This window comes from Molossus molossus, unplaced genomic scaffold (assembly GCF_014108415.1).
Source record: "Molossus molossus isolate mMolMol1 unplaced genomic scaffold, mMolMol1.p scaffold_m16_p_11, whole genome shotgun sequence".
In the NCBI taxonomy this organism is placed as follows: Eukaryota; Metazoa; Chordata; class Mammalia; order Chiroptera; family Molossidae; genus Molossus; species Molossus molossus.
The window spans coordinates 102,639,408-102,661,228 of record NW_023425346.1 but is presented as its reverse complement, the minus strand read 5'-3'; the positions used below and the strand labels follow the sequence as shown (position 1 = coordinate 102,661,228).

Here is a 21,821-nt window from a genome sequence, read left to right as displayed (position 1 = left end):
ATGTTTACTACAGACTTACTTATAAGAGGATAAAGTAAGAAAAAAGCTTAGCTCTCAATCAACATTGGTTACTTGAATGAACTGTGGTTCATCCAAAGTAAAGATCTGTGTGTGACTCCTGAAGAGACTGTCACACATTTGTGTGCAACGGCTGTACAAGGTCCATGCTGTATCGGCAGGAAGAAAACGTATAGAACGTGTTCAGTCTGATACTAGATTTCATTTTCATAAAATGAGTGCAAATTTACCTTAGCTGTATGCATATGTGTAAAATAATTGCAGAGAGAGAAAAACATGCATACAAAACTCCTAAGAACATTTCCCTAATGGGGTAGCACTAGATTAACAACAAAAAAAGGTTTGATGTCCTATTGTGTTTTTCAGTATATTTCGCAAAACAGTATAAAAAAGTGCAGCCTGGAAATGTTATTCTCAATTGTATACAGATGATTATCAAAGGGGACAGCTTTATAAAGCACACCATTATAAGAACTGACACAAAGCAATGTGTTGAACGGGGAAGGGTCCCAGATGTGACCAACGTGAATTACTAATCACGCTTCAGTGAGGAATCTGCTTTGCTTTCTCATCCACACCAGACTCTCCTGAGCTAAAGGAGGGGCAACTCACCTGTGACAAGGGCTTCCTCGGGTGGCAGTTGATGCCACCAATGAAGATCATGTTGGGCATCACAGGTCTGGGATAGTCCAAAACAAAGTCACTTCGTAACAACCAAACGGATGTGTGGCTGTAAAGGTCATATGCTGTGACAGTCGTCTGGAGGATCTCAGAGGCAGCTTCCAAACCAACTTGGAGAAGATAGTCACAAAATAAATGTTCCTCCCAGTGGAGAATGTGGTTCCACACTCTTTGCCTGAAAGTCATGGCATCTGAGAACTCGGAGAGAAATCTCGGAACATACGAGAGAGGACTGGGGCTCTGTGTACCTTCTTCAAGATAGTGGCAAAACACTCCCCTGCTGAAGACCACAGACGGGAGGGAAAAATACTTGGCTACAATTAAGCCACACATATCAAAAGGATCTAGAAACACCGCATCAAAAGAACTATCTTCTATGTATTTTATTAAATTTTTGTCATTGAACAAATTCCTACAATTGGAAAAAAAGTATTTAAATATATCGTTTGATGGATTCATTATTATGGAAAGCATATCTTGATCCCGAGTTTTCCATTGAGAGTCAGTGAAAATCTTGAACTGATGATTCAAATCCTCCAGAGTGTAAGATGTGGAATAAGTCTTGACAGTGTAATTGGATGATTTTCCCTGGCGCCAACTCACCTCTGGCCTGACCACAACCACCTCGTGCCCTCTGTGGGCGAGTTTCTCCACAACAGCATTCATAGTGAACCAGTGGCTCCCATCCATGGGTATGACCAGCAGCTTGCCTGCCTGGGCAAAGCCGGGTGCCAGCAGGAGACACATCCATAGAGGAAGGAGGCCCGTCCACACCGCAGGAGCCATTGGGTAGCAGCAGCCCGGAGCAGCCCAGCGGCCCAGATTCCAAGCTCGTGTGATACAGTTGGCGGAAGTACAGGCACTAAACCTGCCCGAACGGAGGGCGTGTATTCATATATTCATTATGAAGCCCATACACTCATTGCCAATGATTTACTCGTGAGAAGATATCGTATGATAGGTGCTTTCCCAGTTCATTAGGCAATAATTTCAGATGCTGAGTACTCAGGTCAAAAAGGAGGACATTGTACTCTGTACTGCGATGCCAGTTTGACACGGAGAATCATTAGGCAATAATTTCAGATGCTGAGTACTCAGGTCAAAAAGAAAGTACATACATTTCAATAAAGCTGGTAATTTGGGAATTTGTCCCAAAGGAACAATTGGATTTTATCCTCAGACTATCAAAGTCTCTCTGCCCAGAAGAAGTTGACATCTGAGGTTCCAAGGCAAGTCTGGCAGTCCCTTGCCTCGGCCCTCTGGCAGTGGCACTATATTCTACAGGCGTCTCCGCAGTGCCCACTCATTTCCCTACCCTCCGAGGCCTCCTTACGGTTTTATAGAAAAATGACAAACTGTGTTTTGCAAATCTTGCTGTAAATCAAATCCATTCTAAAATTCAAATTTTACTTTTGAAAAAAATGAAATACTGGGAGAAAATGTTTATGGTGCATATATTATGTCCAAAATATAAAGAATTCTCAAAATTCAATAATGTCAATAAAACAAACACCCCCCCCCCTTCCAACTTTTAAACATGGGCAATACTTTGAGCTGGTATTTTACCGAAGAGAAATATAGAGATGGCAAAGACATAAAATGATGCTCAACATTGTAAGTCATTAAGGAAATCAAATTAAAACCACACGTTAATTTACATACCTATTAGAATGGCAAAAATTAAGAAGACTGATCATACCAAGCGTTCGCGAGGGCACAGCTGGGGGGATCGTACAATGGTCTGGAGGTTTTTTTTAAAACATAAACATGTACCTATCATACATGCGAGGCATTCCATTCCTAGGTATTTACTCAGGAGAAAAAGAAGCATAATTCTTGTATTGGTCATTTCTTTTTTTTTACATTATGATGTTTCCTTGCCTTAGAAAACCTCTGGCTGGGGAAAGACTGCCCCCCTCAGGCGACCCCATATTACACACAGCAAAGGGCCCGGCACAGCGCATGCCTCCGACAGGCAAACTACCCAGTCTGAACACACTGGGGGCCTGAACCATCCCAGGGCCAGGGACCAGGCAAGTAGGGGACACCCATATAGCTGACAGCCTGCTAAAATATTCTCACTAGCAGCCCTAAGCTGTCTGTCCTGCCCTGCCCTGCCTTTTCACAGAACTCCAATCAAGGCCTGGCCCAGGCTCCTTCTGCCTTCTGACCAGTCCCGGTGCTGCCCCTTCTGGCCCTGCTTGGCGTGTCATCCCTCGTGTCCAGGGCCTGTGACTCTAACAAACTTTGTCATCCTGAGCCTCTCCTGTGTCTCCTCTTCTGGCCACACCTAACAGACACCACATAAACAAATACAGACTAATTCAGTACAAAAACTTGTGTGTGACCATCCATAGCAACTTGATTTGAAATATAAAAAGCTGGAAACAGTACCAATATCCATCCACAGGTGAGTGGGTAAACAAGCTGTGGATTACCCATACAGTTGAGTACTTCTCAGCTATAAAAGGAGTGAACTTCTGATACATGAACAGCAAGGATGAATTTCAGCATAATTCTGCAGAATAAACTACGCCAGACAGAAGAGTCCATACTGTGTAATTCCAGTGTTGTATTTCTTTTCCTTTCTCTCTCTCTTTTTAAATGCTGATTCCAACTCCTCTCAATAAATTTGACAACCCACTAATAAAACATGACCTTCAGTCTGAAAGGTTCTTGTTTATGGCATTTGAGTACAGACTGCATAACAAATAGATTAAGTAACACAGCACAGATAAAGAAATAAAACTACCAATAAAACTGCAAGTTTTTCAGGCCAGGGTCATGGTTTCGCAAAATCCCAGTTTTTGCAGAAGGAATCATGAACCTTGAAAGAGTTGGTCCCAAACTATTACTGCTTGCGGGGGTGGGGCCCACAGGCATCTGGGGGATCACTTGAGATTTCCAGCTCGGGTGGGCCTATGTGGATGGTGTCGTTCTATTTAATGCAGAAGGCCCCACGTTATTTAAACTTGTAGCGAAAAAATGTTTTACAAGACTACTTAAAATTAAGAATGGTTTTGTACCCATCCATCACCTGGACCTGCTTTCTTGTCAACTCGGCCATTATTTAACCACCTCGGAAATATGCTGCTTCTTCTGTGGACATCCCAGACTTTTGGGGAGCTCTTTCCTATAACAACTCAAAAACTGCTCCCCTGGTCCTAATTTATTTGTTCTGACCATACAGATCACACTCTAATAGCATTCGAATGGTACCTCACTAGCTTCTAAAAGTTAGTATATGCAAAACACAACTCTTGCGTCCCCACCTGAGCTTTCCTCCTCTCCCAGGATGGCTCGGTAAATTGTATGTGCAGCTACCTGGTATTTCAAGTCACAAAGATGCAAGGCGTCACTCGCCCACGGCCCCTCCAGTCACGCGGTGTCGGTCGGGGGTCCATCAGAGGGGGGGAACCACCAGAGATACCAATATTGAGGGGTTTATCATAGGGACTTGCCCCGTGTGGGAGCTGGTTGAACAGATCTCTGTAAACAGTCTTTGCCTCTGCTGCTAGAGCGTAAGGACACCAGGGTGGGTCTCCTGGAAGGGTGGATGGGTGTGCAGAAGGGAAGAGGTGAACGAGCTTGGACCCACTGGGATGAAGTGGACGCACAAGAAGGGACTAGTACTTTGGCGTGTTCTTACTACCTCCAACCTTGATGACGCGGGGGTCCTGCGGGAGAAGCTGGTGCTCTTCCTCACAGAGCTGAACAAACACCTGCCCCAGGGGTGGGAGAAGCTGGAGGAGGAGCCAGGGAAAGCAAGTGCGGTGGCAGGTCCAGCTGCTGCTTCATGTCAAGGAGGTGAGTCTGCAGAGGGGTGCCTGTCTCAAACTTCTGTGTGTAAGAAAACAAAAATGGTTCCTGCAATTTCAGGCAAACAGGTCTCTGTGACTAACCCTAATCAGAAACTTCCAGGGAAAGGCACTCTGGGAAACAAAATTCAGCTTAGTCCAGTTGACACAAAGCCACTACATGATAAAATCCTGTCCTGTCTTCAAAATAGATCTCACATCCGCCCGTATCTCTATTGCCACTGAAATCATTCCACCATCATCTCTTCTTTGGACTCCAAGAACAGCCTCCTAAACTGGTCTTTCTGCTTTTACTGTTGCCCTGCAGACAGAAGCCAGAGAGGTCTGTTCAGACGTCAGCCACTATGCTATCTTTCCATAACACCACTGAATGGCTTCCCATTGCAATCAGAAAAATATCCTCACCTTGGCCAAAAAGTGGGTGAATCCAGCTCCCATGCACCTCTTTAACCAACCTCCATTGTTTTCCCCACTCATTCAAGGCCTCCTTCCTGCATCTGGAACAGGACAGTTTCTTTCCCACCTCAGGACCTTTGTTTGCTGTTCTCTCAGCCTGGAGGGGTCTCTCCTGGACTCTTCATATGCCTCCTCTTTAGGAAGTTCTTCTCTAAGAAGTCTGCTCGGAGGCCAGCATCGGAACAGCCTCACCCCCATTTACTGTCACATTCCTCTTCTATTTCCCTCAAGTTACTTATTACTATGGCTACCATCTAGCCTTTTCTTACTTTACTCCACTACAAAGCTAGCTCCATGAATTTAGAGACCTATATCAGTCAGATTAATATTAAATCTCAAGCTTCTAGCCCTGTGCCTGCTATTTAGTAGACACTCATTAAATAAATAAAAATGTTTATTAAATGTTCATTAATGAATAAATGAAAAAATAAAAAGCAACTCATCACTCTTTTTTTTTTTTTTTTATCCTCACCTGAGGACATTTTTCCATTTTCTGTTCAGATAGAGTGGGAGGGAGGGGGAGAGAGAGAGAGAGAGAGAGAGAGAGAAAGAAAAACATCTGTGTGAGAGGGACACATCGAGTGGCTGCCACCAGCACGACCCAGCCAGGACCGGGGACAAACTGCAACTGAGGTACATGCCCTTAGCAGGAACCGAACCCAGGTATCTTTGGACCGCAGGCCGACGCTCTAACCGCTGAGCCAAACCGGCCAGGGCAACTCATCACTTCTTCCAGGGAACTACTGAACCTAGATGACTGATCCAGCCCTTCCTTGATCTTTTCCTTTTACGAAGCCGATTTTGCATCTGGCTTCTCCTGATTCTTGTCATGGCCACTCTCGGGAATTTCCAGGGCAGATGCACTCATTTCTGAGACATCTCAGGCTCCATGCCAACAATCGTTCTGGTTTTAGCAGCCCAGGTCCTGGTGGAGCTAACCTTCCGGTGCTCGTTCTTAATCAGGGAACGGAAGTCCGAGGAATATCTGCTATTTGGCGGAGGGGGATGAAGCATAGTTACAAGAAGAAGCAAAGGGCAGAAAGAGGAGCAGCAGGCTAGCATGCCATGGAGCCAGGGAGGAGAGTCATGAAGAAGAGGCTGCCAAGGGGCAACGGGCCAAGTCAAGACTGATGAGAACTAAGAACAGACTATTCGCACTGCTATTTCCTACTCTAGCCCTTTGGCCTCCTAGCTGGTCCACCGCCTCCGGTTCTTTCCCTCCCAACACCTCTGAACATTCCAGCCACAGGAGTCTCCCTCAAGTGTTCCATCTCTAAATGCTTCCGGTTGGCGTTGGCTGGGCTCCTGCCTTGCAGCTGTTCTCAATGTCTCCAGCCTTTAGCTGAAGTCCAAAAGGTTTTCTCTGCCTCTCTCATTCATTCCGGGATGGAGGCTAGGGTGGATCGGGAGATGCCAGGAGTGGACTCTACATACATAAGGTATTGAAACAGTCCCCTAAAGGAAGTCAAGTCCTCAAGAGAGGATGAGTTTGAGGTATCCTTAGCATATTCTTGTGCATGCTACTTAGAGTTGGTGCAGACAAAACACTGAGGATATTGGAAAGGTTCCAGGTTACGTGGAACATTTTTTACACTGGAAAATGTCTTTGAAAGTGCATGGCCAAGTTGACGCCCTACGCAAATGTTTCCGTCGTTTAGGTAACTTGCGAATTAGCCAATCTTACAAAAGACAAGTGATCTTTGTGTACCCTAGTGCAACTAGTGTGGGTTGCATACAGCCAGAAGTATCCACCCTAAATGTGAGTGAAAGAGTGGCCGGCTGATCGAGAGGACCCGCGGACCCGCGACCCCAGGAGCTGACTGGGAAGCAAGCACGCCCTTTCCACCCCGACTACCGAATCTCCTGGCAAGCGAACTACATTGCCCATAGGGCCGCGCGCCGCAGGCCGGCGCCCCCGCGGGGCATCCTGGGACGAGTAGTCCACGTGTTCCCTCAATCGCTCCCGCTCAGGGGCTGCGGGAGACGCGCCTGCGCCAACATGGCGGTGGCTGCTTGCGGCGCGTCCGTTCGCCTCGAGTGTTGGCCGGGGTGGGGGTCTGGGCTTTAGGCAGTAAGTGGAGCTGGCGGCCGGGTTCTCGGGAGGGACGTGGGAGGCGTCGGGAGCGTGTGGGCGGCCCGGCCTGAGGCGGGGGAGGCGGGGGGCTGCCCGGCCGGCCCTGGACGCGGAGTTCTGCGTCGGGGCCGTGTCGTCGGCCGCCGGACCTCTGCCTCCTCGCGCCCCTGGGCCCCGGGCGACTGGGAGGGCTTGAGGGCCTGGCCTGGGCCCGGAGTGGGAGAGGCAGGGGTCCGGACCGCGAAGTCCGGGTCGGACTTTCGGGATCCATTTCTTGTCCTTTTCGTCCGAGGAAAGCGAGGATAAGGGAAATAATGGCACCTCGGCGTTTCCTGTCCCTTCGGAGCTGTGCGGGGGCGGCTCCTTTCTCGGCCCCAGGGGCCCCTCCGCCGCCTCAAGGGAGGTCCCGGCCGCAGATCAGAGGGCCGTGCGCTCAGTAGTTGAGCGGCAGTGGACCTCCTCGGACGCTCCAGCTTTGGGGCCCAGCACGTAGCAGCTGTAAAGATTCATTGGCTCCGTTTAATTCAGTTCAGTGTCATCATCTGGCACAGGGAGTGCGCGCAGCCGAGATTGGAGGAAGCGATGGGCGGTCCCCAGCCCCGGCGGCTCACAGGATCGCAGATGGCCTTCGCCGCCCCAGCAGGAGACTAGGTGTGGGGTGCGTTTTCGTGTTTCCCTTTGGCAGTGCCAGTGTGCCTTTCTAAAAACAGCTGTCGCTCCGTGTGTCGCTCCGTGTGGGCCAAGCCCTGGGCGCTGCGGAGTACCCTTCTTTAATTAGGTCACCTGGTTGTTTACATGACAGTGCGTGATAGGTGGTGTCCCGCTTCAGCGATAAGGAACACGGGTGAAGTGACTTGCCCAGGGTTACTGAGGTAGGGTGTAGCAGGATGAAAAAGTCAGGTCCTGCCCTGGCCCGTGGCTCAGTGGTTAGAGCGTCGGCCCCGCGCCACAGGGTCGGTGGTTCTGGTCACAGTCAAGGGCATGTACCTGGGCTGCAGGTTGAATACCCCGCCCCAGCGCGGGAGGCAACCGCTGCGTGTGTGTCTGTGACCTCGGTGTTTCTCTCTCCCGCTTCCCTCCAGCCCACCCACTCTCTCTGAAAATTTATGAAATAAACATATCCTTGGGTGAGGATTAAAAAAAAAAAAAAATCCAGGTCCGGATGCCTCCAAACCCCACCATATGTACTTTCTCGGTCCTTGGGAGGACGCTCAATTCAGAGCCACACCAGCAGGCAGCCATGTGTACTTGCTAAGGAACGACTCAAAACAGATACTCCCAAGTATAAGATAGGGAGGTGTGGGGAAAGTTTGTTGTATAAATGAGAGCATTTTATAACATGTCATATTTTTTTAAAGGTAGTATTTAGTTTCACAATGTTTGGGGACTTATTTGAAGAGGACTATTCCAGTGTACCAAGTAATCAGTATGGAAAAGGGAGGAAATTAAAGACCAAAACAGTGGAGCCACCTGCTCCTAGAGAATTCACCAATTTAAGTGGAATCAGAAATCAGGGTGGAACCTGTTACCTCAATTCTCTGCTTCAGACGCTTCATTTTACACCTGAGTTCAGAGGTACGCTACATTGCATGCATTTGATTAGTAATGTTTCCTCATCTCTACATGTAATTAATTATGCAAGATCACAAAGAGACGGTATCTTAAAGGTGTATTCGCAGCATGTGTTTATTAATGTAATTCGTAAAGTGGTAATGTGAAGCTTAAATTATCTTAAGTATATGCTATGTAATCAGTAATGTTTAGTAACAAAATAAAAAAGGCATCATATTTTATTTAATTCTTATCATTTAAAAGGCAACATAAAGACAATTTTTTCATGAGTGCTGGACTTCACTATTGTTACACTGTATATCTGAGTTTAAAATTTTTTTCCAACAACAAAAAAAACCCTGGCTGGTTTGGCTCAGCGGTTAGAGCATCGGCCTGTGGACCAGAGAGTCCCGTGTTCGGATCCCACTAGGGGCATGTACCCCCCCAAAAAATTTTTTTCCAAAATAATAAACCTGGAAGCCAGAGTTGTGCAAAGCAGTATATCCTGCCTCTTGGAATGGGGAGAGGGTGTCACATTATTTATACAGTCAGCAATTGCAGTTCTGAAATTCAGAGAACTGGGAGTGTAATGTTAACTCTTCATATTTCCTTTCTAAAATCTGGAAATAGTGGATTCCAAAGACCCAAGATGTTATAGACAAAGGGATTATATGCAAGAACAAAAACCCACTCAAATTAGCTCAATTTAAAAGGGAATTTACTGTAAGAATATAGGGAAATCTCCCAGAAACGACCTACAGGAAGCCAACCCGACCTTATTGGACCCGTACTTTCTTGCTCCTGATTCTCTCTACATGTTTGCAAACTAGCTTCCTCCACAGGAGTCTTCGTCTCCATGTTGTCTGGATTTCAGTGTACATAGTACTTTGCCTTCACATGGCCCTGATTGGGGCCCCCAGCTCCGCATGGTTTTGTAGCTCAGCTCTGCACAGTGTCTCCATATTCTGAGGACTGACATCTTGGTTCATCCTGTGTCGACTGCCACATCCCCCTTCCTACCACTGCACATTTATTAAATCTTTGTGACATTATCTGTTGCTTCTAAGCTTAGGAAGACTCCCTGCCTCCAGAGATTTAGTAAATATTTGCCATTATCCCCTTCCCAGGGCCATTCTAATGCATTGGACTGCATGTGGGATTTAAGAGTGGGGCCTCTTGTTCTTGACTCCGTCCTCTCCATAAAAATATCTCCTTGATGCATTCAGTGATTTTCAGCATGAGTAAGCACATTCCTAGGGGGGTTAGAACTCTTTCAAGTTTTAATACAGTTGAAATTAAAGGGCAACTTGAAGTACAAAAGTAGCCTTAAAAAGAAACTGGGGCAAGTGTTTGGCGTGGGGGCAGGTCATGGTGAGTACCAGTAAGCAAGAATAGGGCTGAGAGTCACGGGACACCTTCCTCTCTAGCAAAGAGATCACCAGCCAAGCACGTGGGTTGACCTTAGTGTGGACTGTGTACTCCTTTGTAAGGCTCAGCATTGATCCTGGTGCTTACTGAAGGGGAGGTATATTTAGGAAAGAATAAGGGCGGGGAGAAAAATCTTGGAGCTTTTTTGGAATCATATTTCTTGCAGTGGAGCTAATGTGGGTTCCACTGTACTCTGTAGCTGAGCAGTGGGAGATGGTTGGGAAAGTCCTTGTCATACCTTTTCTCCAGTTCCTCCCAGGAACTCATTCATAACAGAAGTCACTAGGCAGCAGTGGTTGCCAGTGGGAGACAACACCCACCCCATCCCTTATCCCTGGAGTATAGCAACGTTCCCTCGTAGGAGTTCCTCCCTGGGTTTGAACACACACTTCCCAAAGACCCACATATTCCCCCATTGGGTGGCATAGCTAGATGCTGTATTATAAAAAACTTCTGGAGACTGGCACTGGATTACCAGCTTATTTTCCCAAGTAAGACCACTGCCACCTGTTATCACTCTCAGCACAGGAAATATATTTACATACCCAGAGAAGGAAGGGCATGATGTTAGAGTTAAAGGTGGTCCTTCTCAGGAAAGGATGGTGTGCTACTGATCGTATATGACACTATTACATATTTGTTACATTTCCTGATAGTCCTTAGGTGGCTCTGAGGGAGGACCCACTGCCAGAGGCAGGAGGAAGCCATCACAGATTCCTGATGTTACTGTTCATAGTTTTATATGCATAATTTTCCTGCTATAGATCTTTCATGCTGAAACCTTAGCATGCCCTTTGTAGTCAGTGATTAAAAATAATGTTACCAGAAAGTGAAATGTGTGGAGTAAGTGTGTAAATATTGCCACAGTCACATTTCTGAATCATTAACTGATGTTGCTTACTTGGTTTTCTGAAATGAAACAATGTCATTTACATCTCTGATTCTTCTTTTTTGTTTAGAAGCTTTATTTTCTCTTGGCCCAGAAGAACTCGGTTCTTTAGAGGAGAAGGATAATCCTGATGCAAAGGTATTAAACCTACGATTTACAGGGGTGTGGTGTGGTGTGGTGTGGTGTGGTGTGGTGGTGTGTGTGTGTAGTATTGAGAGAATGTTTTTAAGGAAGGAATTAAGTTTCTTACAGAAATCAATAATTTTATCAATTACCAAATATGATTCTTATTTTCTGAAAGTGACTTGGCTTGCCCTGGCCAGTTTGGCTCAGCAGTTGGGAGCGTCGGCCTGCAGACCAGAGAGTCCCAGGTTCAGTTCCCGCTAGGGGCACGTACCAAAATAATAATAATAATAATAAGTAAATAAAATAAAAATGAAAGTGACTTGGCTTATACCCTACTGATGATGGAATGTTCCTTCCAAAAAGACAATTACTTTTCCAAATGTAATGTTGCTGCTGCTTTGTAAACATACCTCACTCTACTGTGTTTATTCTTTCTTTTGGTGAAGGAAATATTTGCAAATGGTCCACACTAGTCTAACAAACTACTTAATGCCCTTATTTGTAACCATATAGTGGAAACCAGTATTCTTTTAGTTTGGTATTCTGGAAATAAATTGTGTGAGGAGTTGGTTTATCATAAGTGCAGATCTAATCATGTTCCTCCCATGCTTACATGTCATTCAGAAGTTGGTCGCTAAAATCGGTACTTCTTATGAGGAATCTTTCATGATCTAGCCCAGTGCTTCTCAGACCGCTTATGTGGCAAAGGGCCAGTTTGTGTGTGTTTTTTAATTCCCCATTTGTTGCAGATCATACTTCTATAGGACATAGTAAAGATGTTGTGGCAATGCCAAATCGCCATAACAGTTTCTAATGGCTGAGTCTCACTTTAGATGCTTACATGTGGTCTGCACACCAGGCTCTTAGCAGCATTCTGTCAGCCTGGCCCTCTGCACCCAAATAAGGCAGGAGCGAGCTTGGAGCCTTCGGGAAGAAACTGAGGCAGGGTGCAGCCCACCCACGACTGGGAAATTCCTCATGGGAGTATGCCTGTCCCTGAAATATTTTAGAGAAAGAATGAACGATTAGAGACTTAAATTATTATCAGTCTGTAATCAGTTGCGTAGTTTATTAAGGCCTCTTTGGGTTTTAATATTGATTTGAACTATGTCAAGGTAGAAAACTCCAGATAGCTAAAACATTTTGGATTGAATTTCAAAGAAAGATGAATCTTAGCTGGTTCACCCTTTGCAATAAGATACTTGTAAACTTTCTTCTAGGTGAACTGAGTGAACTAGGATGTAGAAGAAAGCTAGTATGGAGTTCTCTTTAAAAGCCCCAACTCACATTGAAAAGACTCATTTAGAAATGCATTTGTTCTCGTTCAGGTTCGAATCATACCTTTACAGTTACAGCGGCTGTTTGCTCAGCTCCTGCTCTTAGACCAGGAAGCTGCCTCCACATCGGACCTCACGGACAGCTTTGGGTGGACGAGCAATGAGGTACGAAGGTCCGCACGGCCAGCGCAAAGAGTAACACTGGGCTAATAAGCTGTCCAACTGCTTTAATTTTGTTTTAGCATCTCAAGATATTATTTTAATATTTACTTCTCTCATTTTAAATAATTACAAGCCAGAAATAATTTTTGGACTCTTGCCATTTGCAGGATTTTATGAACGGTTGTGATTTGGAGGTGGGGAGACGGTTGTGGATACAGGGAGCAGTATAAGACCTGGTTTTTACAATTTATACCTTGAGAATCTTAATATGGACTAGTTGAGGTACAATACCTATTACATGGAAATTACCATTTATATAGCACAAAAAGCTGCCCAACAATAATGCCATCTGCTTCTCGACATGCTTTTGTGTTTGAATCTGGGTGTTCTGATTTGAACATTTGCTTCAAGCAAAACTATGAAACCATCCTTGGCAGGCCTTTTCATCTTCCCTGTCCTGCCTTTCTCCTGACTCTGTTGTCTTCCTGTGTCCTATTGTAAGATTTGCTCTCCTATTTCTCTTTGCATCCCTATAGGTTATTGCACTGTATACCAACACGAAACATTTGTCAGCAACAAGTAAAAGTGCTTGTTGTCAATAGCTGTTAGCTGTAAAAAATCAAACAAAACCAAGACTACTATTTTTTTTATGGAATAGATGTGTTCTTGGAAAGGCACGGATATGGGAGACTGTCAGAATTTAAAGAGGCAGTCATCAGAATAATGTTATGTTGCCTTCAACAACAAACTCTGAACTGTGGTCTTCTAATAGGAACACTCCTTAACTAGACAGTGCTGTGAAGTCAAAGAAGTAGGGCTTGAGCTTTGAAGTAAATGGGGTAATAATACTTTCCCTAAACAGTATGTTAAATGTTTGGTGTAGGGCAGGTGCTTAGGGGTAATTTCTTTTTCTTTCCTTGTTTTAAAAATAACCGCTTTATGGAGATATAATTCACATGCCATTAGATTTACTCTTTTAGAGGGTACAATTCAGTGGGTTTTTTGTTTTGTTTTTAAGTACATTTACAGAGTTGTACAACCATCAGCACAATCCATTTTAGAGCCTTTTCCCCACCCCATCCCCATCAGCGGTCCCCATCCCCTGACTCCTTTCCTCAGCCCCTGGCAACCACTAATCTGCTTTTTATCTCTGTGGATTTGCCTTTTCTGCACATTTCACAGAAACGGAATCATACAGTATAAATCAGCCCTTCATTCCTTTTTAGTGCCAAGCAATATTCTATTGGGTAGATACGCTACGTGTTTTTTGTTTGTTTTTTAATCTAGTCATCAGTTGATACATTTCTCTTTGTTTTGAATAATGAGCTTCCACTAATTTTCTGGTTTAATGCTTAAAGCTGTGAAAACCTTACTGATTTCTAAATAAAGTCTTTCAGGAAACCCTGTGGGACTGGACCTCCAGTGGCCGACTAGGGTCTTGGCAAACCTAGAAACAGCTTGCAAACTTCCACAAGCTCTCTGTCCTGTCAGGGCCAGTAACACTGAAGAAATGTATGTCCGCTAGTGTCTTGTGTGTTAAAAAAGAAAGAGAGAAAGAGAAAGAAAGAGATCCTGAGTTCCACATCCTGCTCCAGCTTTTATCTACTTTGTCAGCCTCTCTTCACGTGAAACTTTAAAATTGTCCTTCACTGCCTCCCCTGCACCTTCCATTTGTTCCTCCACCTCCTTTGTACCTTGCTTATCTAAGCCACTCGTGACATCCTGCGCCAAGTCCGGGAGGCACTTGCTCTCAGTGGGCTCTTAGTAGCGCTCACTGCTCCTTGAGGCACCAGCGCTGTGTTTCCCATGACGTCACTCTCCTACCCCCCCCACCCCCCCTGCTGCTCTCTCAGGCTCCTGTGCTGCTCGTCCCCTCTTCTCTACCCGAAGTGTTGATGCACCCCTTGGCTTTGGTTTATAGGTTGTTCTGAAGGAGCAGTTCAGTCTATTTATACACGGGGGCATGACTCAGAGTAGATTAAAGCAAGTCCCTTAGAGTCTTAGAAGCTTCGTGTTGTTTTAGTTGATCTGTATGTCCAAGCAGTAAATTCTAGTTCTTTTCCAACGCTGACGCCTCTGTGCTCACCATCCCCCTGACCTGAGCTAGGTGTCGCTGTGCGGCTGGTGGAGGCTGCTCTGTGCTGTTGTGTTCCTCCTCCACTCCTTCCTGGCCACGCATGTGGCTGCCTGCGAGAATAAATGCACTTTTCTGTTTTCGAGTGAGTTAGGTTACATGTACACACTGAACACCACCTGTTCATATTTTTGTTTTGTAATAAAAATAAAAATAGGTGGTTATCTCTTAACCTGTTCTCAACTCATTTAGATTAGTCATCTTTATATTTGATCGAGGCTTATCTTTGGATTTCTTGATACATCTTGTATTTTTTTAAACTAATATCACTTTAAAAATCTGTTTTAAAAAAAACTGAAGCACAAAATCACATTTAAAAGTTACCTGTTTTATAGGAAATGAGGCAACATGATGTGCAGGAACTGAATCGAATTCTCTTTAGTGCTTTGGAAACTTCTTTAGTCGGCACCTCCGGCCATGACCTCATCAATCGTCTGTATCACGGAACCATTGTTAACCACATTGTTTGTAAAGAATGTAAGAATGTCAGTGAAAAGCAGGTGAATATACAAGAGTATTTTATTAATAAGTTACATTGTTAAGAATAATACATGCCATTAAATCTATGGTACTGCACAAGGATCAACGTGTTGATTACTAGAAATCACTGGATTGGTATTTTTCTTTTACTCTACCTACACCTAAGTCATACGTTTATAATCCAGATTTCTCTATGTAAACTGACAGAAGCAACTATCTTACAAGATAGTTTTTATGTTTTATTCAGTAGTATTTAGAAAATCGAGTTGGGGTGTTTACAAGTAGAGGTCTGTGGCCTCATGAGGACAGAAACTTCATCATGGTTGGTGGTAGGTTATTATCAAGTTAATTAGAGAAGTAATAAAAATAGAGAATTAACAAACATCTGTATTTAAATGTTGGATTAGTTTATTAATGTCTTTGAGAAAGTTCATTTGTATGTGTGTGCTTATATTTAAATATTTAAATGTATGTTTATTATATATTAAGTATATACATATAAAGCCATTATAAGCGTGTTTAAACTAGTGTAACCTTCAATTCGTTGTCACGACAGATTGCCCATTTAATCTGATTGGAAATTTGCTCATGTAACCATAGTAATCACAGCTTGCTCCACCAGTCTTAGATAGCAAGTTATTTCATCTGAACAGTTGTCCTTTAATAAACATCTTTTGTTATGGCAAGAGTTACAGAAAGTTTCTGTATTTGATAGTAGGAGTAAAAAATAAAATGCCATTTTCTAAATGTTGCATTAATTGCTTTTTGGGAATGGATTTTTTTTCTCTTCTTTTTCTTTTTCTTTTTTTTTTTTTTGAGTATTGGGGATAAAAGATACTTTTTAACTCTTATTGTCTATACTAATAAGTTTGCCCAGCCTAATTTGGAAATATTAAGATGTTTTGTGTCTTTGAACTACTCTATTGTATGATGAGTTAACAGTAATAATAAATCACAAACTAATTTCAAACCATATTATAAAGGCACATGACAAATTACAGAAATTAACTTTTCACATACATATGTTGTAAACTATATATAAGTGTTACTTTTATTATTTTAGATTTCCACCATGAACTGATTAGTACTGTTATTTTGCAGTTTCCATAAGCTCGTTAATGCAATTAAAACTAAATATTCTTTAAAGTTGTCAGATTTTAAGTGATTATTACTAGAAACATGTTGTAACTCAAATGTAGTTACAGTAGAATTTATAGACTCCCGTTTTACAAAATACCCTCCTCTTAATTTTAGTTAGAAAACCTTTTTATCCTGGCTCAAAATAATTGTTTTGTATAACTTCTCAGTATGTCTTAAACTAGCCCTGGCAGAAGATGAGGAAGCAGAGTTTCCATTCAAGTCTTGAGCCCTGCCCTTGGTGTTCTAGTCTAGAGACTCAGACAGCACCAGTGAGCCCTGCATGTACACACGTCTCAATTCAGATGTGTTCAGCTGTTTGTTTTAGCTCCTGATAAAGTACGTTTTATTGTATGTATAGTAAATTCATAAACTAGTTCCTGATATATTTTGAGCTCAGTTACAGTTTGTTTTAGAAAAGCTAATTTGGTGGTGTGAATTTCACAGTATCTGATCAGCAGGGGATCTGTTCCTTTATATTTACAGTATTTTAGGAAAAGTATATCTGATGATTCCCAATATGTATATGAGTTGGTAATGTGTATGTGATCCTCTGTGAAATTGTTTTTTCAGTAGTATATGTATGTGTATTTCAGGAAGACTTCTTAGATCTAACAGTAGCGGTCAAAAATGTATCTGGTTTGGAAGATGCACTCTGGAACATGTATGTAGAAGAGGAAGTATTTGACTGTGACAACTTATACCACTGTGGAACTTGTGACAGGCTGGTGAAAGCAGCAAAGGTAATATAGACATGGCCTTTTTAGGGGGCCCGCCTAGCACTTCCACAGGAAGGTCTATCAAGTGAAGTTGGCTTATTTGAAACAGTCTAGAAGATACACACGAAGGCCTTAACACTAATTGTCGAAACACATTTACGTGATACATCTTTATTTTAATTTTTTTATAGTAAAGGACTTTTTAAAGCTTTCAACCCAGTAGTTCTCTTGACTTCTTTTTTTCCCCCAGGAAAATTTATTTGTGCCTCAGTGTTTCTTAAATAGACCTTTTGTTGATAAACTCCCTCCATCCCTGCTTTTTGCAAAGTACCATTATGAAGAAAGAAATATGTTTTTATTTCTGCGAACCAAGAAGCTTGTGGAGATTTCCTTTCTTTGTCTCCTACTCTGAGACTAGATGGCGGTCTTCACTTCCTGCACAGGCAGTTATTCTAGTATCGATACGTGTGTAATCTCCTCCCTGACTCGAGCAGATCAGTATGCCCTTGCTTCTTCCTGCCGTTGGAGCAGGCAGTACTACTTAACTTGCTAATTAAAGGGCTTGACAGAGTACTTCTGGGTTTCTTTTTGTGAAGCAAAGCACAATATGGGAGGGAAGGGAGGGCAAGATGTGAGCAATGATTTTTCCTGCAGGCTGGCATCAACTTCCCTGCTGTCGTTATCTGCAGTGCTCACTCGTTACTGCTGGTGGATGGTGGCATAGGCTCTTCCTAGCATGGTGGACTTGAGACCAGTCAGTCAGGGGTTATTGAGCGCTCACTGAAAGAACCACTACAAAGGACATATCATGCAGTTATCCTGTCATAGCAGGATAGAGAGATAATTGCCACAGTTGACAATTACTGAATTTTCTAACAAAACGAGGAGTAATTTAGATAACACGTGATATTCATTTGGATCCTGTTGATTGTAGGTGAAAATGTAATAAAAACAATAGACCCCATGCCTTTAGCTTTCACAATAGGATTTGAAACCAGGGTAAATATCATAGCGTTTAGTCCTTATTTCCATCCAGCCTTTGCCCCTTTAGGAAACCCAAATAGAGAAGTATATTTTTTGCATATTTACCTTTGGCATTACAGCTACAATCTAATAAAAGAAATACAAAATTCAGAGGATAAAAAGTTTTAAAAAGATACTTAAATACATTCTTAGTTTTAGTTGGACTTAATTTGCACATTAGTAAAACTAAAACGAACCTTTTGCTAAACCAAAGCAGTTTTTTTGTGCACCTTTTATATCGTTGATTTAATTCTTTTTCAGTGGAAATGTTTTGATCTTGATACTTTTAAAATTACATTCTATTGTAGTTGCATTAGATTTATTGCATTCTAAACTTAGGTTTAGTTGTACTACCTAAATTAATGCAGGTTTTCTTGTTTTGAGCAGTCTTTCTTTTCTCAGCCACATTGTAGTTGAGTTAGTTTTTTTTTTAGATGTATTTTTTAGCTTGTTTGAAAATCTGCCACGTGATATATCATTTAACCTTTTTTTATTATCCACTGGATTTGTAGGGTTGTTTTAAATATATTTTTAGGAATGTTAGATATTTATCATTTTGGATAATTTTATATAGGGGGAAGGGTTTTTTTTGCCCCTCACATGCCATTAGTACAAGGGGATTGGGAAAAGCTGATGACTTTTTTAAAAATTTATTTTAGAGAGAGAGGAGAAGGGAAGGAGGGAGAGAGAGAAAAAGAGATACTGATTTGTTGTTCCACTTATTTATGCATTCATTGGTTGCCTCTTGTATATGCCCTGACCAGGGACAGGATCTGCAACCTTGGCATATTAGGATGATGCTCTAACCACCTGAGCTACCAGGTCAGGGCTAAAACCTGATGACTTCTAAATAAAAAGCAGCTTGGCCTGGCTGGTGTGGCTCAGTGGATTAAGTATCATCCCATGGACTGAGAGGTCCCTGATTGATTCCCCATCAGGGCAAATGCTTGGGTTGTGGGCTTGATCCCCAGTAGGGGGCATACAGGAGGCAGCCAATAAATGTTTCTATCTCTCCCTTCCTCTCTAAAAAAATCAATAAAAAATTTGTTTAAATGAAAAGCAGCTTAATTATGTGTTTTGTTTTAAAACATAAAAAATTTTTTAAATCTTACATGCATTAAAAATAGTAACAATCATTGGATCTTAATATTTGGGGAGTTAGAGCACTTTTGAAAGTCTAATGAAAGCTATGGATCTTCTCCTGAGAAAAATACATAAGCATGTACAATTTATTTTTTAATCCTCACCCAAGGATATTTTTCTATTTATCTTCAGATAGAGTGGGAGGGAGGGAGAGAAACAGAAGCATCAACATGAGAGGGACACATCGACTGGTTGCCGCCCATACGACCCTGACCAGGGCCAGGGATGAATCACAGCTGAGGTACATGCCCTTGACTAGAATTGAACCTGCAACTCTGGTCCACAGGCCAATGCTCAAACTGCTGAGCCAAACTGGCCAGGACAAGCATGTACAATTTTGATACAGCTTCAAGGGTCCTTGTCTGTTGCAACAGATCCCAAGGGCTGTGGTTAAGAGCGCTAGTTCTTCAGTAAATAAAAGGAAGAAGATGAAAGGCTAGGACTTGGGCAGGAAAGAAACACTGTTAGAGATGGGAACATGCATTTATAACATGCTCATCAGATAGCTTTAATTTTAGGGTGTTCACATAAAAACATAAAATTGGGTTGTAAATTTTATTTATAAGCATAAATGAGTGATATCACCTTTAGTCTGATAAAATAGATGAGTTTATATCAAGGGCTACATTCAATCCATCATGATGAGTTTATGGTTTAAGGACAGTTTCTCTTAAAATTGTATTATAATTTTCTTTTTTATATGTTAAGAAACATTATGTATTATTTTATATAACTGCTTTTTAAAAACTTAAAATTTTTTTCTTTTTACAGTCGGCCAAATTGCGTAAGCTGCCTCCCTTTCTTACTGTTTCATTATTAAGATTTAATTTTGATTTTGTGAAGTGTGAACGATACAAGGAAACTAGCCGTTATACATTCCCTCTCCGGATCAATCTCAAGCCTTTTTGTGAACAGGTTTGAACTCTTTTATTTTTAAATTCTACTCCCACCCCTTAAGGATTGAATCCTTCATTGACCTGATTTTCCGTTGGCTTATTGCAAAATCTCGGCCTTGGCGCTACACTGTCCCATGCATTGTAGGATGTGAGGCAGGTTCCCTGGCTGCTGCTTGCTAGATGACAGTAGCATCCTCCCCTCCTCCCAGTAGTGACAGAAATGTCCTCAGACCTTGTCAAATGTCCATGTCTCCTTCAAGAAGGGGAGTGGGTAAAATTATTCCCAGCTGAGAATCCCTGGTTTATTATAGTCCTTCTGAATTTCCAATATGGATTTATTCTCACTTCTTTTTACTAAACTCTCTTGAAAAATCTTTGAAAATTTAAGAGCAAAATTAGAAATGACCTCGCATTAGGAAAAAGTACCATTAATTGGTACTGTGCTGTTTGGGTTTAGATTACTTTAGATGCAGTAATGAATTACACATCTAGAAAGTGAACAAGTCATTGGAACTTCACTAGCCTGGAATTTGTAATACTTAAGACTGGGGCAAGAAAAGTCTGAAAACAGGAGGATTCCAAAATGGCGGTGGAGTGAACGGAAGCTACACAGACCATCTCCCAGGACCAAACTGGAATAACAACTAAAATAAAGACAAATCATCGGGAAAAAGCAACAGAAAAGCACCTTGCGAGGACCGCATAACCAGGGACACTGAATCGATCCTGATAGAATTGCGGAGGCGCAAGATTGGGGCTGGGAGCCCATGGATAGCAGTGGTCTTAGCTATGAGCAGCGCCCTTGGGGTTAAACTCCCAAGAGGCTTCACAGCACAGAGAGTGCTAAAATAGCCACTCACCTTCTGCTCCAGCAGAGGGAGGGTGGACTGGACTGGAACTGTGTGGGGACACGGGATTTGGAGGGCGCTCAGAGATTTTCCTGAGGTGCGGCCACGCAGAACAGTGCTAATCTTACTCCTTCCCAGGGTTCAGGGGAGAGGTGGCGACCCATCCCTCAAGGATTTAACCCCAACCAGGTGGGCCATTGAAATGCAAATTGAGGCTCATTAACAATCAGCATCTGCCCACCCTCAGGAAATCTCCTTACGCTGATCACCTGAGGGAGTTTTTCATTCAACTGAGAACCTAAGGCTCTTCAAGTTTAAACTGCAACTAATAGCCTCCAGGCAAAAAGCTAGAGTATAACTGAACCATTCCTGGGCTTGCAACTCTACCCAGGAAAGTAAGACTTGACAGTGGTGTTTAACATAAGTCCTCCCACGCTCATCCAAACCCAGTAGAAGGAGCCACAAACAGCAGAACACCAACACCTACGGGGAAAATATGGAAGGCTCCAAAGCCCGCTTCGTTAGCCAAAATGATGAAACAAAGAAATCCCAAATGAAAGAACAAGAGACCTCTACCGAAGATAAGATAAATAAAATGCAGTTAAGCAAGTTGACAGAGCTAGAATTCAGAGCCACAATCTTGAGGAAGCTGTTTCAACAGCACGAGTAAGGACATCAACACTATGAGTAAAGACAAGAAACATTGAAAATCAACCAATTGGAAATTAAAAACCACCAAGAAGAAATGAAAAATGACATAGCAGAAATACAGAACACATTGGAAGGACTAAACAGCAGAGTAGAGGAAGCTGAGGACTGGATCAGTGAATTAGAAGACAGGGTAGAAAAAAAAAACAATCAGAAAAATAAAAGGAAAAAGCGATTAAAAAACAGGAAGACAGCTTAAGAGAACCGTGGGACAACTTGAAACGTAATAATAATCGCATCATAGGAGTTCCCG

The 21,821-nt window shown here is 42.8% G+C and overlaps 2 protein-coding genes across 9 annotated transcripts in view; one reads left to right on the top strand and one right to left on the bottom strand.

The window, feature by feature from the left end:
• USP40 (ubiquitin specific peptidase 40) overlaps positions 1-21,821 on the top strand; it is a 90,720-nt gene that overhangs the window by 3,881 nt on the left and 65,018 nt on the right. For 3 of the 8 annotated variants that reach the window (XM_036254072.1, XM_036254069.1, XM_036254076.1), the window contains exons 1-7: positions 6,951-7,044; positions 8,406-8,622; positions 10,986-11,053; positions 12,370-12,483; positions 14,950-15,114; positions 16,828-16,974; positions 19,888-20,031. In XM_036254072.1, coding sequence (XP_036109965.1) covers positions 8,424-8,622; positions 10,986-11,053; positions 12,370-12,483; positions 14,950-15,114; positions 16,828-16,974; positions 19,888-20,031 — 837 coding nt within the window. In that variant the 5' untranslated portion in view covers positions 6,951-7,044; positions 8,406-8,423. Of the gene's footprint in view, positions 1-6,950; positions 7,045-7,272; positions 7,706-8,405; positions 8,623-10,985; positions 11,054-12,369; positions 12,484-14,949; positions 15,115-16,827; positions 16,975-19,887; positions 20,032-21,821 lie in introns of those variants that run through there. The other 5 variants (XM_036254074.1, XM_036254070.1, XM_036254071.1 and 2 more) reach the window with 5 other exon arrangements.
• LOC118625531 (UDP-glucuronosyltransferase 1A7-like) lies at positions 562-1,485 on the bottom strand. Its single transcript, XM_036254569.1, has one exon. The coding sequence runs from the start codon at positions 1,483-1,485 to the stop codon at positions 562-564; it is 924 nt and encodes a 307-aa protein (XP_036110462.1).

Bases quoted from the DNA above. Each gene is read 5' to 3' on its own strand.
- LOC118625531 (XM_036254569.1), bottom strand. From the start codon at position 1,485: ATGGCTCCTGCGGTGTGGACGGGCCTCCTTCCTCTATGGATGTGTCTC.